Source organism: Rhea americana, unplaced genomic scaffold, assembly GCF_003343005.1.
Source record: "Rhea americana isolate MKP2758 unplaced genomic scaffold, rheAme1 scaffold_88, whole genome shotgun sequence".
In the NCBI taxonomy this organism is placed as follows: domain Eukaryota; kingdom Metazoa; phylum Chordata; class Aves; order Rheiformes; family Rheidae; genus Rhea; species Rhea americana.
In genome coordinates, this window is record NW_028187066.1 from 2889431 (window position 1) to 2905880 (window position 16450).

Here is a 16450-nt window from a genome sequence, read left to right on the forward strand (position 1 = left end):
AAAAAAAAAAAAAAAAAAAAAAAAAAAAAAGTCACTAAAACACATGCTTTAAGAACATAAAAGAAGCCAAAAATGTAACAACAATAAGGCAATCTTGTAAGGCTTGGTAGACAAAAAGAAAGATTAATAAAATTTTTTATATGTTTCCTTTCAGATCCTTGCACATAGTGGGTGGCACAGAGACCTTGTTCCCATTTGTGTGCAGGCAGGGCAGATTGTATGTGTTTGGTTCCCCTCCTTGCTTTCATATCTTCTTTCCGTTCATTCCTCTGTCTCATCTAAACTTTAGAGCTTTCACACCATTCAGCCAAACAGAAAATTAGAAAATTCAGGCACTGTTCTTGTCCCCCTCCATCCCCCCAAGATTCCCAGAAGCTCSTAGATACATTTTTACTGTTCCAAGCACAGTTGTACTCAAGTTTCCTCATTCCCACCTCCAAAAGCTTGCCCTACTTTCCTGGAGGCCTCCTTGGTGGCCATGAGGTTTGCTGCAGAGAACGATAGACTCACGGGTACCTCTGGCATCTATGCAGCTCCTGCAGAGCATGCCCCAGGGTGAACCCTTGGCTTTCCACTTCCTTCTCAAGATGAAGTCTTGCTTGAGGCTGGGCTAGGTAGTACCTGACAGTAGACAAGGGGACGTTTAGTTGCCTCTTACAGGTTGAGTGCAGCCTGTTGACCATCAGCAGAAGGACCTTGCTGTATACCATCAATAGCTCCTGTACCTGTTAATACCTAGCATATTAAGATGTCCGTAGCCACATCACTGCCAGTTCCTAATCTCATGGAGGCAGATTACATTCTGCTGCAAATCAAGCTTCTCTCTACCCCATGTGGTAGGTTGGTGCCTAATTCCCAGAAAAGAAGGATATGTCTTTCTGTGCCAAACACAGCTGCATTTGGAGACCAGCCATCCTCCACCCAGCAAGCTGCTTTCACCTCTGCTGCCAGGATCACCTAGCCACAGATGCTACCAACTTGAATCTTTTTGGAATCCCTCAAACCACATAGAGTCCACGCAAAAATAGACTCTGACTGGAAGATGGAAGCATTTACCTCTTTGGGTAGATCCTACAGCTAGGTTTTAACCAAGGGCAGAATTTAACCCTGGGATTACACAGATTATCAAGGACAGGATTTGGTTCATTTTTTTTTCAGGATGAAAAAATAGTTTGTTTTGTCACTTAGAAACAAGTAACAGAAACAACAAAAAATAGAAGGATTTATCAGGACTTAAGAGTAAATATTGAGCAGTCTGATTGTCTGGATTGAACTACATTTGGTAAAATGTTCACAAGAGCTCCGTAGCAACAGTAACAATTTAAAACCAGGCTGCTTTCCAAGTTGCGTATGGTGCTTTGTGAACAAGGAAACCACTTTAAGCTGTACCAGCAAGCTGGGTTGTTGCAGGGTGCTCTAGGCACTGCATTCTTGATGTGATATTGAGTTACAGTAATATTATGAAAAAAGCTTCAGGGGATTTGCATGCATACCTAACACACATACCTTTGATATTCACATTGTTATATCCACACAACAAATAGGATCTTCAAGTCAGATATAGCTTCCAAAAGGCTATTAAATAGCTGTAGCTAGACAGTCAGATAATTGTCCTTTAAAAATTATGGCTAAATTCTTCTCTCTCAACTGGACAAAACTGTGTCCATCCAGAGACATAAACAGAACAACTCCAAAATTACACTGGGATTATCAAGAGCTGAATCACTTTATCCCTCTCTCTCTTCCCTCTTCCTTTTCTCTCAGACAGAGAAGCATGTGCACACAGACCCTGATCATATTTCTGCTGTCAACAGGCTGATGATAGGATATTATAGACTCTGACTTTGCAATCCTTTAGCAAATGGCTTTTTGCTGAATAAAAGAGAAGATAGTTTTGCTGTCATCTTCTAAAATATGTTACTATGTCCTGTGGATTTCACAATTATGTATATGATGACATTACAGAGTGAATAGTAAAAGCATAACAGAAATGCAATGCAAGGATTTGGTGTTTTTGGTTTTTGGTTTTTTGCTTCACAAGGAGTGCCTACAAATCATTCATTTGGATGTAATGAATGTAATTCCTATAAAAAAATAACAGTAGGAACTGAGTTCATTATTTAATGTACCATACACCTGAAGGGTCCCAAAATATATCAAGTGAGCAAATGGATTAACTACAACAATTCACCACCAAGCCGCTGGTATATTTCAAGTACATGGAAAATGTTTTTCTATTCTGGAGACTGACTCCTTTATGAAACTGTTCCGAGGATGTCAGCAGATTCTGTTTGGCCTCTCTGACAGACACTCTCAGCAGCATCAATTTCCTGAAGGCAGTAATAATTATCAAATCTATTCGATAGACAGACAGCTATCAGACATCTGTATATCCCAGACGTACAAAAACATCCCCAGCCAACCATGTGGCTGCCAATGTATCTGCTCAGACAAAGAAGTTCAAGAGAAGTGCCTCAGGCGAGATCCTCAGCTGCAGAGAATCAGCAGGGCACTGTCGATTGGCCTTCCTTGTGCTGTGTACGTCGTCTTCTTGTCTTCGGAGGAAAGCCCCGTGCAGCCATCCCAGGGCAATGGGAGGTCACAGAGGGAACGGGCTGCATGGGAAAGGGAAGGTCCTGTAGGATTTTGGGATCAGGCCTGAGAATGGTCATAAGCTCTGCACAAGCTTCTTTACATCTCTAAGAGGGCAGAAATAGCTATACAGAAAAGGCTGACTAGACCCCGTACCCTCAGTTTGTGCAGATGAGGGGACAGATAGCTCTTCCTTGTTGCAGTGTCTGTGTTTAGTAAGCTGAACAGCATCTGAGCACAGGCTCAGGCACTATACTGCAATTGCTTGTGCTGTGCAATAGCATTTTCACCAGCACCATGTCGGCCTCCTGGCACAGTTCAGGAAATAGCAGAGCCATGGACTGTTTTCTGTGGGCAATTTCGAAGAGATGACCCCATTTGGGAGGAAGAAAAGTTGTATGGGTGCAGATCCAGTTGTGGCATTTGCCCCCTGGACCAGAGAACAGGCCCAGGCCTGGTTTGTTTTCTACTGTTGTTTCTGGCTGTTGCACAACCAAGGACTTGGACACCCCAGGATTTGAGAGTAGCCTTTTAGCAGAACACTAGGAGGAGCCTCCCAGATCTGAAAGGTTTATTACAGAGGAAGAGAAGAGAAAAAAGCACAACTTTTTCCAGTGGCATAAACCTGAGTGAAATCAGACAGTCTATAATCCCACTGAGTCTTTAAGATATTAGGTGTGTAGTGCACTTACTTACAACCAGGCTCTGAGCTTCCAAGCAGAAAGTTCAGTGAATGCCTCAGGTGCTCATCTCAGGCAACCTTAGTACTGCATGGAGGTATTGCAGCCACCTCTGCAAAATGGACAGTGCCACAGTACCCCAAAAGATCATATTTTCCTGCACCCATCTTTGCATAAGGCCCTGTTCCATGCAATCTGAAGCTTACCTCCACTGGTTGAGAAGTGCCTTGCTAAAACATAAAGCTCAAAGCTGTGGAGACAGCAGCAAAGCCTGCAGCTAAATTGAAGAAATGTGCCATTGGCTGCCTCTGAGAAATACTGGAGTGATGGCACTGAGACTTCCTGGTCTAAACTGTGAAAAGAAGGAGGGAGAAGCAAAGACTTTTGTCATTCTGCACTATTTGTATTTGCAGGGGCCAACTTAGTATTGCTTTCCAGAGAGAGAAGATGCCCCAAGCATATGCCTCAAGCATATGCCTCAAGGGAATTGAATATTGTATTTTCCCCAATACCCTTCTTCAGGCACTTCTGTGGAAAAGGCAGGACCAGGCTGTAGTGTAGACACTGTGGCTGCACTCTGATGAGACATGGAGGATCAGATAGAAGCACACCTTTCCCCGCAGTCATCTTTCTTACACAACCTGGATACTCTTAGGCTCTCTAGGCTGCCTAGCAGAGCAGAATTCACTAGGTGTTCTCTGCCATTGCTACTTCAGTTCTTCCCCCATCTGTAGTTCTAGGCTTGCACCTGTTTTTGGCAGAAGTTTGCATAGCTCTGGAAATGAATAAGATTGTTGATATCGAAGCATACATTATGCAAAATGGAATGTGTCTCCAGATGACACAAATACACTGTCAATGAGTAAGTTAGTCCTTGTGACCTTAAAATTAGCAGAGAATGAATGCACAAGGCCAGAATGAGAAATGTTACCTAAACGATCATTTTCAGCCAAATCCTTGGGGTTCAGAGTTCACTTTGCAATCAGTACCAGATTTTGCAGGTCTGGTTTGGTACTTTACTGGCCAGCTGATCATGTTTTTTCACTGCAGGCCAATGGAAAGGTCGGGGGATTCAGGAGCTCCTAAGCAGTCAGTCCAGAGATGAGCCCGCCGATACCTTTCTTGCAACTTGAATCGGCTCTATGCAGCCACCAGCAGTGAGACCTCTGTGAACAGTCTCTGAAGCAGGAACTGCCTCTGGTTTTTCTGTACGTGTGGCAGGAGGAGCTGGAGCAAAAAGAGAGGGAAGACTCTAAAACAAAAGTTGGAACCGGATGGTAATGCGATACAGTGCTTTTCACCTCTAGGTCATCAAATCAGATCTAGCCTGTTTAGTAGTGACCAGAAATTATTTCCATATGATCATGAGAAATGCATGGTGATTGGAGGGATTTCTGTATCGAAACAGACAAGATAGTCCAGAGAGAAACAGTTGCACAGTAGTTACTTGTGTGGAGAAGTCTGCAAGGTTTTAAAATTAAGTCATTCTTAATCAGTTTATATCCCTGTATCGTGAGGGTTTGGTTTCTTTGCAAATAAGTTACCATTTCTGTCCACTAAGATGTAGTCCTTTTCCTTACACTATCTGTAACTGCAGATAACTCAAACATCCCTTCTGGCTTTCTCAATATTCCACCTATATAGGAGTTATTAATAGATAAAGAGAGATGAAACCAGCTAAGCAAAGGAGCCCAGCCCTTGTTTCCTTAGGTGCATATCAAGAAAACATCAATGATAAATTGTTTACTATTTTGAAAGGCAAAAAAATGCTTATTTTAGCAGAAAAATGCACAGAGTGCTGACATAAACCTGGATAAAATGCATCAGGAAAATTTATCAATTGAATGGTAACTGATAATGCAGTAATGGGAGCCCAGCAGAACAGAGATGTCCCTGAAGAAGAGCAGTCAGCAACAACAAGTCCTTCTGCAGCCAAAACATAGGACTACAGCAACTTCATTGATTTTAGCTGAGTACACCAGTGTAGGTTTCATTTTAACCTTTAACCACAGATAGGAGGCCCATTAAATGAGTATTTCATAAGCTGTACTACCCTAAATATTTAATGGAAGTGTAACTGATACCAACTGAAAGATTATAAAAATTAATAGCATCTATCAAGAATGCTGAAATAGCAGCTACCATGCTTTGAATTTTGATTGTATCGTTGACAGGCTCAGCTGGGTATTGTTGTGCTTGAATTGTGTGCTAAAGAAAAATTTCATTTTTTCCCATCCGGTTCTAACCATTGATTTCGTAGCAAAGATTGGCAGTGCTGGGATATTTACCACTATGATCAAAGCAACTGAAAAATAATGAATTAAGTCACTGTAAAAGAAAAGAGAATTTGATTTTTTAACACATTTCCTTCCACATGTTTATCCTTTGAGAACAGAAGAAGCACTGCAAATGTAGCAACTTCTAAACTTTTTATAGTGAAGGTAGATTTCTGTGAACAAAAAGGATGAAATTCTGGCCTCACTGAAACCAGTTAGTTGATTTCTGCTGTATGTGTACATAGCTCATTGAATATATATGCCAGTGCTTGAATTTTCATACTACCAAAGAAGTAATTTGAAGCACAGTGCTTTGAATTTGCCAAATAAAATACAAAATCTCATTGCTGGTCAAATAACTTTTAAAAGTCACTTTGTGTACTTTGAGCAATAAGATGCTTGCTACTCTCATCAACAAGTGGAGTAAAGTGCTATTTACTTTGTCATCAGCTAAAGTGCAGATCCTGAGATGTTGCAGAGTTTTCCAGCAGCAGTCAGGGGAGGTCAGTTTAATAAGCTAATAAATATTTTTTGAATGACCTGACTTTGTATTTGGTATTAAAAACTCAGAGTAGTGCCAAGTAGGATAGAAAATAAAGAATAAAAGTTCCACAGATTTTGCCAGAATTCTCCACAGATTACTATTAGCCTCATTTATGAGACTGCACAGAGGACTGTGAAATCTCCTTTGAACTCTAAGGGCCAGATGGTTTTGCTGTTAGATTGTAATGACCCACAGCAGTGTGCATACACAGACACCACAGTTGCCAGTTGACTGCAAACAGGCAATGCAGGCAAGAGAATTCGTGACCTGTGTTTCCAAAACACAGGCAACTGCTGCTTGGACTGAGGGAAAATCCTCATTGCCATTGATGGTGTAAAAACATTTCTGCCAATCTCTCTAAAGCAAGATAATTTCTAAATAAAGCCATGGGCATACCTGGTCAGAACAGCAAATGACAGGCATGCTGTCCCCCCACAGTCTGCGGTGGTTCCTGCCAAAGACCATGAAGCTAAAAGTAGTTCTTGTCTGGGGGTGAGAATTCTCTCCCGGACTCCCAGGGCCTCCAAGCCCTGCATCACTGTATCCTTGAAGAGGGAGGAAAAGGTTGGACTCAAACCAATTAAAGCTATAGGACAGAACAGTAGTTATTGTGCTGTCTTATGGAACTGCCTGGAAGACATGATTTATTTTGGATTATATTGGTTTCAACTGGTATAATATGAATTTCCTGATTTTTCTAGGATATGTAGACAAAAAGTTTAAATATGGTTTTACTCATCTTTTAATTTAGAACTACAAGATTTTGGGTGACATATGAAATTATTTTAATGATCTCTACACAACATTGAGCTGTCAGCACTATAAATGTCATCCTAACTGGGTATTAATTTCCATCATGGTCATTTAATCTCACCAGCAGAGCTACCTCTGTACAAATGTCTTGTCAGTGTCAAGCTGTGGGAATAAAGTAAAGAGTCACTGTTGCCAAGAACTGTCAGTCAAACATCTTCATAATAATCCTCTTAAAGAGGAAGATACAATTGCAAAGTCTGGGAACCCTGTGACAGTGCAGCATGCTCTTGGAGCTTCAGACACAGCAGTTAGTGAATGACTTGCACTGAAAACCTGCACTTTGATCATCAAAAATGTGTTCCAGCATTGATCATACTACTTGACATAGACTTACCCTTATCCTTACGTATTTTCCATAACACTATGAAAAGTTATAAGATGAGAAGAAGTRCTCCAGAGAGTCAGAAGTGTGATTTTGATGCGATTTCTGACTCCTGGTAAAGATAAATGTGGACTTGTCACAGAGGCTGTTCTTTGGTTCTCATATAGAAGGCAGAGGAATTGTTTAACCAGTATCTGTATTTACCAGCATAGAGAGAAGTTACCTGATGCTATAGGTTTTGTCAGAGACAGGGAATACCTGAACAAGATTTTGGCTGTATAGATGCATATAAGATGTTGAGAAAAAGTCAAGTGACAGAATTTGAAATTGAAATAAATGAAGGGTGACATGACAGAGAAGGAGTGGGAAAAGTGCTGTAGACAATGAGCAGCTGGGCTTCGAACATGCAAAACTTAAAATCAGAGATAAAACCACCAAAAGATTTATCTACATTGTTCTCTAGGCAGTTTTTTTTCCTTCTCTTCAAAATTAGAAATCTTACTGTGAAGTTTTAAATTACTATATTTTATCTCAGCTAACATACTTAATAGTTTAAACCTKACAAAAACAAATTCTACTGTCTTTTGTATTTCTTTTTGTATGACAGACATTTAAATGAGATGGTCACAAGATTTTTCCAACACTTGTACTCTGTATTGTACGGATTTAAGAAAGTTACTTAAGATTGATTTGTACTTGGAGTGAATTTTACTCCCAAGTCAACTGATACAAGTTCAGTCTAAAATAGTCAACTTTTAAAGTTAGGATAAAAATAAAATGTGAAAGTTCTATGTTACACAAAGCTTTGCTTACATATGACCAATGCAATAAGGGAGACAGTATCTGCTGAAACAGGAGCTCTTCCATCTTGCTCTGTAGGCTCCTGGAGGTGTCCATAATAACTCAGAGCTCTCATGGCTTGTGTACAACTTTATTTTCCTCCAAAGCACCTCTTAAGTCTTTTGTCCATGGCTTTTCTTATGCTTCCAATCTTTTTCATAACCAAGACGAATTCTCTTTCATTCCAACTAGTTGAACATGCAGTTGCAACGATCTTTTGAATTAGAGGTGTCTCCTTTGAAGTCTGAAAAGATCTCTTAACTCAATGAACACAAAGCTTAGTGAGTAGAGGCATTTGTATCTCTAATGTGTCAAGAAGTTTCCAAAGACAACACATTCACAACAGTTAAAGAAATAGAAGGGGACACATAGGAAATTTGTCATCATTCCTGTATGCCTCAGTTCTTCATGCTTGGGATGACCTAACTGCTGTGGTCTTCAAATGAGGGGACACTGCAGTCCTTGCAGGAGCAGACCTTGCTTGATTTATCCAGCCTGCATTTGTGCAGATAAATCACCCACTCAGCAAGAGTCAAACAGGAAAAGCAATGCCCCTAAAACCCAACACTTACCCCGCTGTACTGATTCAACCGTCGCAAGCTAGAGCCTAGCCTAGCCACRGTGCATCTGAGTGCACTTCCCAGGGGATGGTGCTGTGTGCCATTAACAGTGTCCAGGGGCCTGAGCCCTGCTTTTGATCTTTTCTCACTGTGGATTTGAGTGCAAAAGCCTAATGTGTGCTGTACTCCAGGTTGCAAATCCACTGGAAACCTAGCTGGCAGTAAGCAATCGCTGCCAGCAAACTCTTGATGTTGCTAAGATAGCAAAGGTCTTGAATGAGTAAGATTCTTGTAAGACTTGGTCAGTATCAGAAACAGTTTCCAACTGGGCAAAGTACAATATTTTCCCTCTGCTTTTTATGAATGGCTGTATAGTATTGTGCTTGAGTCAGAGTCCCCTGCTAAAGCCATTCATAAAAATAAAAACAAAACAAAACAAACACACACAAAAACTTTCTAGGTCCAGTCTGGAGCCACTGGGTGCCAGAGGCTGGGAAAACATGCTGGCAGTTTGAGCCCCAGCTATCACTGGAAGTATTCAAGGGGCTTTTTGGTGGTCTGAAAAGTATGAAGTGCTGTGTATAAGGGCAGCTGGTAGAATTACTGTGACACATACTAGGCAGAAAGCCAGAGCTGGCCTTGTTTCAGACATTGTCTTTCCTCTCATTGAAGTGTCRGGACCTAATTCATGGAAAATTTGGTGAGTTGGCAGCTCTTTCAGAAGATTTCATTGAGCTACAGTGTGTGAGAGTCACATGAATGCAGAGTGCACAGCCAAAAATATATGGGGATTTCTGAGCAGGAGAAAGCAGTCAGCTTCTAAGAATGTCTGCAAATTTGATGTAGTTTGAGAGTAAACACATGTACAGGTGTAATCATCAGGCAAAAAAGGAAAATTAAGCAGAAAAGCACTTACGGCAGATCATTGAAGAGCTCGATGAATTCTGTAATTACAAGGGATTCCTTTGAAACAAATAATTTCTCTGTCCAAGGGCAGCAAATGTCCTTAATCAGTTCAGGGCTTGCAGTCCACCTGGAGAATGCATCAACAAAATGTGTGCCTTGGTAATAGCTTCTCCACTGCAAGGGAATTTAATGGAAAAGAAAAGGATCCACCCTGACGTTTAAAAATGGACCCAGTCATCACACATTCTTTTCTCATATTTATTTGAGAGCAGAACTTGGAGCCTGAGGCATAGATACAAAAATATAACAGCCACAGGGTTTTGCTGAATTAGAAAATGACTGAAAATAAACAAAGCATCTCTTGTTAAAATTGGAGGTTTGCGGTGGGCAGCCTGAATTGAATCRGTTACATTTAATTTACATTTTCATTGATCCTTTCCATTGAAATATTGCTCTGAAAGACCAGTTACACTAAACTGTTTATTCAGAAATATTTCAGTTATTTCCTACTACACTGTCATGAAAATTAGGTTTTTGGCCATTCAGAGGGACGGCATGTTGGCTTCTGCTCAACTGAGGCACTAAAATCACGACTGGAATTAAGACTAAGCAGGAAGGAAGGGCAGGAAGAAAATCGCTGGGTGCGATTCATGCATTTTGAAAACAGAAAATCCCATGAGGGATAGAAGGAAAGACAGCTTTGCCCCACTGAAGGAAGAAAAGCCCTTTTGTGCTCACAGTGTCAGGATTTCATCATCTATGGTCTTATTGTTATGTGCTGTTCCTTGGACTCACAAAGGTCACATCACCAGAGTGGCAGTAGTGTATTTTAAGCGCATGGGTGTTAGTTCATTAATCAGTAGTCTTCCTCTCCTCTGCTGGGATGAAGGGTACAGATAGCTCAGTGGGTTTCCGGAGTCCCCCAGGAACTGTGTTTCCCATTCCCAAAGGGACCAGCCAGACCAGAGACTTGCTGAGGAGTGGCTTTCAGAGCACGGTGCCCGCCTGCAGCTGAATGGCAGGCCGGTGGAAGCAGCCACCAGCTCTGCTGGCCTGCACGCCAAACCACCTAGTTGATAGGTGACCCTGAAATTATGTCCACAGGCATGATGCCAGAGAATAAATAGTGTCAATGGAGACRACAAAATCCGGCTGTAGAGTTAGGCTACTCTCACAATCTGACAAGTAACAGAGCAAAGCATGTAGCATGCTGTAGCTGTAGTAYACATGAGCTGAAAGACCTAAGTTAGGTCTCGATTTTGATTATATAATTATATATTCCTCTGGATCCACAGTTATTTGAATTACTTCAGTGCAAGGATCACAGCTAAGTGTTGGAGAGGCTGGRTGAGAGCAGGGTATGTTCATTGCTGTATTTCTGAATGTGAGCGTTGCCTATGTTTTATTTCATATGCTGCAAACTTTTTTCCAGCATCCCYGAAATCACTGTTAAGTGACCTAAATGAATTTTGTTTCTCACTGTACTTTCATTTTTCTTTTCAGCCTCAACAAGTGGTTCAAAAGAAGCCTGCTCAGGTAAGAAAAGCTGATGTAAATTCTTTAGACTGTGTTAAGTACTTCTTCAGTGTTTCAACTGCTCTTGTTTACTGTAAAGAATGAAGGCAAGTACATCAATAATGTGATCTGGGGGATAACTGTTAGCTTGTTAGACACAACTACCAAACTAATTTATACGGTTTGCAGCTCCCCAGTCATTACTGGGAGGCCCATGTAAAAGAGCAAAGRAAGCAGTGGAGCTGCAGCCTAGTTGAATGCTTCTTGCTCACTAATGTCCTTTTTCTATAGCAGCCACCATGTGATGATAGTGCAGGCATGCACGCACACACGTCTGGTACGAGTCCAGCATGTGATAGATATCTGTGCATGCATTGAACTTGGTAATGCTTTTACCATCTCCTCTACTTTCTTTCCCTGGCCCACTCTGTTTAAAAAGACACTCTGAGCTCTGCTATTTTGTTACATATGCTCCTATACAGAAAACAGCCAGGGCATGGGAACAGGTCCATCCTCGCTCAGCACAGTCCGTTGGTCTGTGCTACCATACTTCGGTGAACATGAATGATTGCTGAGTCAAGAGCATAAAGGGCCCATTGCTTTTCTGGAAAGACGTCTGCTTTCACAAGGGAATACTACTTTTGTTATTCTACCTTATGGTTTTAATACGTTATTGTACAGTGTACATTATTGTAATGTCTACTGTAATCTAAATTAAGAGCTGTTACATAAGGAACAGAAAACATTCTAGCTGTGAGTTGAAGGGGTAAAATGATGTAACTCTCAAAAGTATGTGCAGGAATCAGGTTTCCACAAAAGAAATCAATACAGTCACAGCAGTGATGAATCAGTGGCACTGACAATAATATTAATGTGTCCTAATAGGAGAGATAACATTCAGGGTAAATGTAGTAGTGTTTTCAARTGAGGTAAGTTTTGCAGGGAGAGGTAATGCCTTTTATTAGGCCAATTCACACAAGAGACACAATGTCAGCCTCTGAGGACTTACCATCTATAACCTTCTGACTGCAACACAGAATTCAAAACACACCAAGTTGTTCTAATAAAAGATATTTCCTCTCCCTGGTCTCACTTATATCCTTCAACTGTTACAGCCACAATCACACTATTCCTACTACAACATGGTAGTAAATCTGTTCRTGGGCGCAAAGCCAGCCATCCCTTCTGTGGCACCTGAGAGATTGCGAGGCTTAATCTGTACCGTATGAAGGGGGCCAGGTCCAGGAGACAAAGAAGGAGGCTGCTTGCMTTGCTCTTTCCTCTGGTGTGTGGCAGAGCTCAGTCTCACAAGGCTCAGCAGGCTAAAGGGGTCTCCTGCTTGTCACTCTACCAGGGGCCCAGCTTGGCAGAAATCCTTGCTGCCAAATGTGTGTGGTGCCCCAGCTCTCTGATCTCACTTACTCCTGAAAAAGTTTTGTTCAAGTGCTGATTGAATGCTCACCCTCACGCAAGGGAGGCAGCAGGAAGGAGTGGTTGGGTATGAGGCCAGGGTTAGGGTGGTAAAGGAAGAAGGAGGGAACTGGGACTCTTTTCTTGGTAACAACAGATTTCAGTGATGGTGAAGTGATGTTGGGGTTTGAACCATATTTCAAAGGTTCCCTGTATGGATCTGCCTGACCTTTCTTTCCAAAGGAGGTGGCCGTGTCAGGGATGCCATGGATGCAGCCAGTCAAATGCAGCCCCTTGTGCCTGGTGCCTCTGCAGCATCTCTGTGGTCAGAGTGGYGAAGGGAGAGAGGGAGAGAAGGAGGCCCTTTGAAATTCCCATTAGTAATGGAAATKTTTGTATAGAAAATAAAGAGGCACGGAAGAATGCGTGAAAGGAGAAAGAGTGCTTTTTAGAAATCCCTAGTCATCACAATACAACTAGTGAAATTATACTCTTTAAATTATTTGTGTGCTATGTCTTCACTCAGAGAACATTTCTCTCTCTCTCTCTCTTTTTTTTTTTTTTTTTTAATTCTTGACTTGAGGAATTTTCAGTGAAATCACTGCCTTGTCTTTAACCCTTCATGATTTTAATAGTGCCTGCTCCCACACTTAACGCTGACAAAATGCTGTGGGCAGAGAATGAAGATTATTGCTTGGAGCAGGCATTCATGAGAGTCTTCTTGTGGCTGAAAAAAGGGAGAGGTAAAACAGTGTAATTCCTGGGACAAATAGGAACTTCATGCCGCTGGGTTTCTCTTAAATCCAGTTGCCTTTTTCCATTTTCATTTTACACTACTGAATTTCCCTTTAAAGGAGGGAGAGTCAGGCTCAGAATTAACAACAAGAACATGAGCTCATGCAGGCTTCCTAATCTGAGCTGTCTAAGGAAATAGTGATAAATTGTATAAACATGGGGACTACATGGAAGTTCATGGAGGATAATGTAAATCTTACACTACATTCAGAGGAATCTCTTCCTTTTCCATCTGTTTCCTTCAAAATATCCTCCCAGATGGCTTTACCATGTGGCAGTCTGGATTAAGTTAGAAATGTATCCTTTCTTCATCTGTGGGGACTGTAAGAAGTTACATTCAGGAACTGCTGTGTGATGGTGAGCATGTTACCATAATCTGCCTTGGTAAAAGTGGCAGAAACCCTTGGTCAGGTTTTACCCCTGAGTGYTATAGTTTGAATTTTTGGTATATTTTTAAAGATCTCTGAGTCCTGGGTTACATCACCGTTACTCTTGTTATTGTTGCCATTGCATATGCCTCTTGGTTTTAATTTCTTTTTTAAAAAATATAGATCCAACAAAAACAGGTAAAATTCTCTTTCTGTTCATAGAAATTCTGTGAATATGAATTCTATATTCTATTCTCTGTTCCTATCACCATTTCCCAGATTTTAAGCATTGTGCAGATCTCCACCATGCTCTAAAGCTCTTTATGGATATCTGCTGTCCAGTTTAAGGCCATATAGATGCTTATATAAACTTCTGCAATATCTTCAAACATCCCCAGAGCCCTGAAGATTTACTGTCATGCAACCGGTAAATGCAACAGTAAATTCCACTGGAAACCTACACATCCAGATTATTAATATAAACCTTTAAATTATACGATCTGGCCACATCTTTGTGATCAGCATTGACAGGTACTCTCACACTTCCTTGGGGAACTCAGAAAAAAATAGCAAGCCTAACTGCCTGACGTCAGTAAGTTTAGCATCTTCTTGTAAATATGTGCATACATCTCAAAAATGCGAAGCTCCTTTTAAATCTGCTGTCTCCAAAGAATAGGCAACAAGATCTTGCAAATACGACAGAGTAATATTCTTAGTGAAGTGTACAAATAGGCAATCCAAATGGAAACTTCTCAGTTTCCTCATTTTTAAGCTATTTGTAGCAGCTGTGTCCTCAGCCATATGAGGGAGTTACACTCTCAAGTAATAGATAATAGGTCCCTCTTACTTGTGCCACAGGCCCCTGGTACCACGTGCACATGTGCTGAGCAACAGTACGTCTCAGCCCAGTGAGCCCAGACTCCCTGCACGTCCCAGGGCAGATCTGGGTCTCAGCGGAGCTGCACGGTGCGTGCACAGTGGGGCTGAGCCGTCTGGCATCAGCCCTGCTGAGCTCGGGGCCTGCCTCCCACTGCCAAGCAGCAGGCAGAGTGCTCACCCGAGCTGGTCAGATTTTTGTGCATAAATAGCTTCACAAAGAAATAATCTGTTTATTGACCTTTTTTCCCCATATGTGTCCATGGAATTTTTGTTTTTCTGAAGCTTCGCAATATTATTATCACTTGGGGGTTGAGTTTTTTAATCAAGATAGGGTTTGATTTTGTTTTTTGAACATCTTTTCTTTGGAAAATTCTTCTAGATTTTGCCTCTGAGTGTTCTGAGAACATTGTTCTGATTTGGAAGATCAATTTAACAAATGGATAAAAATGTCATGAAAAGTCTGATGAAAAAAAGGCTCCAATTTGAAAATTATGTTTTAAAGTTACCTATTCTCCTGTTTATATTTCAAGCAACCTATAAACATTACTTTACATAAAATGAAAAGAAAAAAGAATAATATCAAATTTATGAACCAGAACCAGAATCACTAAGAAATTAGTTGGATGTAATGTACTCTAGGAATGTACCTACCATTGACCTGAGACTGGTTTAAATTTGATTTTAAGAAAATTAGGAAAGTCTCTTGCTTTTCGTATGGATGCAATAGACAGATTCTCATGGAGGGTGGTGCAGGGTCTGCAGACCTTACYTTCTTTTTCTTCCAAAGGCAAAACAACTGGTCATCTGCATCTGCAGGTCAACTATGTGGTGTAGTTTCCTAAGGAAGACATATTCAGTCTTATTATCGGTATTGTGGCAGGGATTCTGAATGGTTGGTCTGATGACCAAAATTATTACAAGAAAGAGGAAACCTGTTTAAAAACAGGTTTTTAAATCTAACACCAAAAAAATTGCAGGGAAAATAAATGGCCCCAAAATAAAGGAAGTTGCGATTACCAATCTTGCAAGCAGATGAAGCACAGAACTTAGCTGTGCTAAAGAGTGAGGACTAGAAAAGGAAGTCTGATATTTCTGGCAGCAAATCTTTTGTTATTTATATGGCATAACTTCTGAATAGAATCTGTAGAGTGTAATTCAGTGGGGCTCCTCTTAAATACCCAAACTGATCAAAAGATGCAGGTTTTGAACATTTAAATATTCTGTGATCTTTAATTATTACATGATCATGATAGAACAACATTTCTGAGACTGCTACTTCCAGAAATTCACTTGTAAAAAAATTAAACAAATTATTTGTGATATTATTTGGCCAGAGGGAAAGAAAAAGAAGGAGAAAAATGGCCTTCAGGACGGGAGAAAGATGATACTCAGAAGCTGGCCATGTTTAAAGAGTTAAAAATTAGAAATATAGTGATCCGAAGATACAAATTGCTGTTCCATGARGCCATCTTTTTTTCATTTTTATAGTTTCTTGTGTCATGATGGAGGGTACACACTGACCTCTCAGTGTTAGGACAGCAAACACTTAGCCAGCAAGTATTGTTCTGCATGCTAAAGACAGGAGCCACCAGGTCATCCACTGAAAATAGCTATTACAAAAATTATTTTTGATCACAGCTCATTTAAGTATTTTCTTTAACTGAACCCATTCTACCAGTAACAAAAATATGAAATAAAATATGAAATGGCTTTACCCAGTGTTTCCACTGTTTTGTGGAAACTGCAAAGGGAATTGAGAGCAGGTCTTTATGAAGTTACTCAAACATACAGGTGTGCATCATGAGCCACTGCAATACTTAACTGCACATCTTTAGATATTCAAATAACTTTGTAATCTATCTCTCAATCTTTCTGGTCCAGATTTACTGAGAGATATAGGCAGCCTAGCTTTTYTGGAGGCAGGATTGAGGTGTTTAACAGAGGAAGCCA

The 16450-nt window shown here is 40.8% G+C and overlaps 1 protein-coding gene across 4 annotated transcripts in view; it reads left to right on the forward strand.

The window, feature by feature from the left end:
* Nucleotides 1-16450, forward strand: part of HMGA2 (high mobility group AT-hook 2) — a 115898-nt gene that overhangs the window by 85010 nt on the left and 14438 nt on the right. For 3 of the 4 annotated variants that reach the window (XM_085323829.1, XM_085323831.1, XM_085323827.1), the window contains exon 4: nucleotides 11037-11069. In XM_085323829.1, the coding sequence (XP_085179955.1) occupies nucleotides 11037-11069 (33 nt within the window). Of the gene's footprint in view, nucleotides 1-4322; nucleotides 4550-11036; nucleotides 11070-16450 lie in introns of those variants that run through there. The other variant, XR_014898098.1, reaches the window with a different exon arrangement.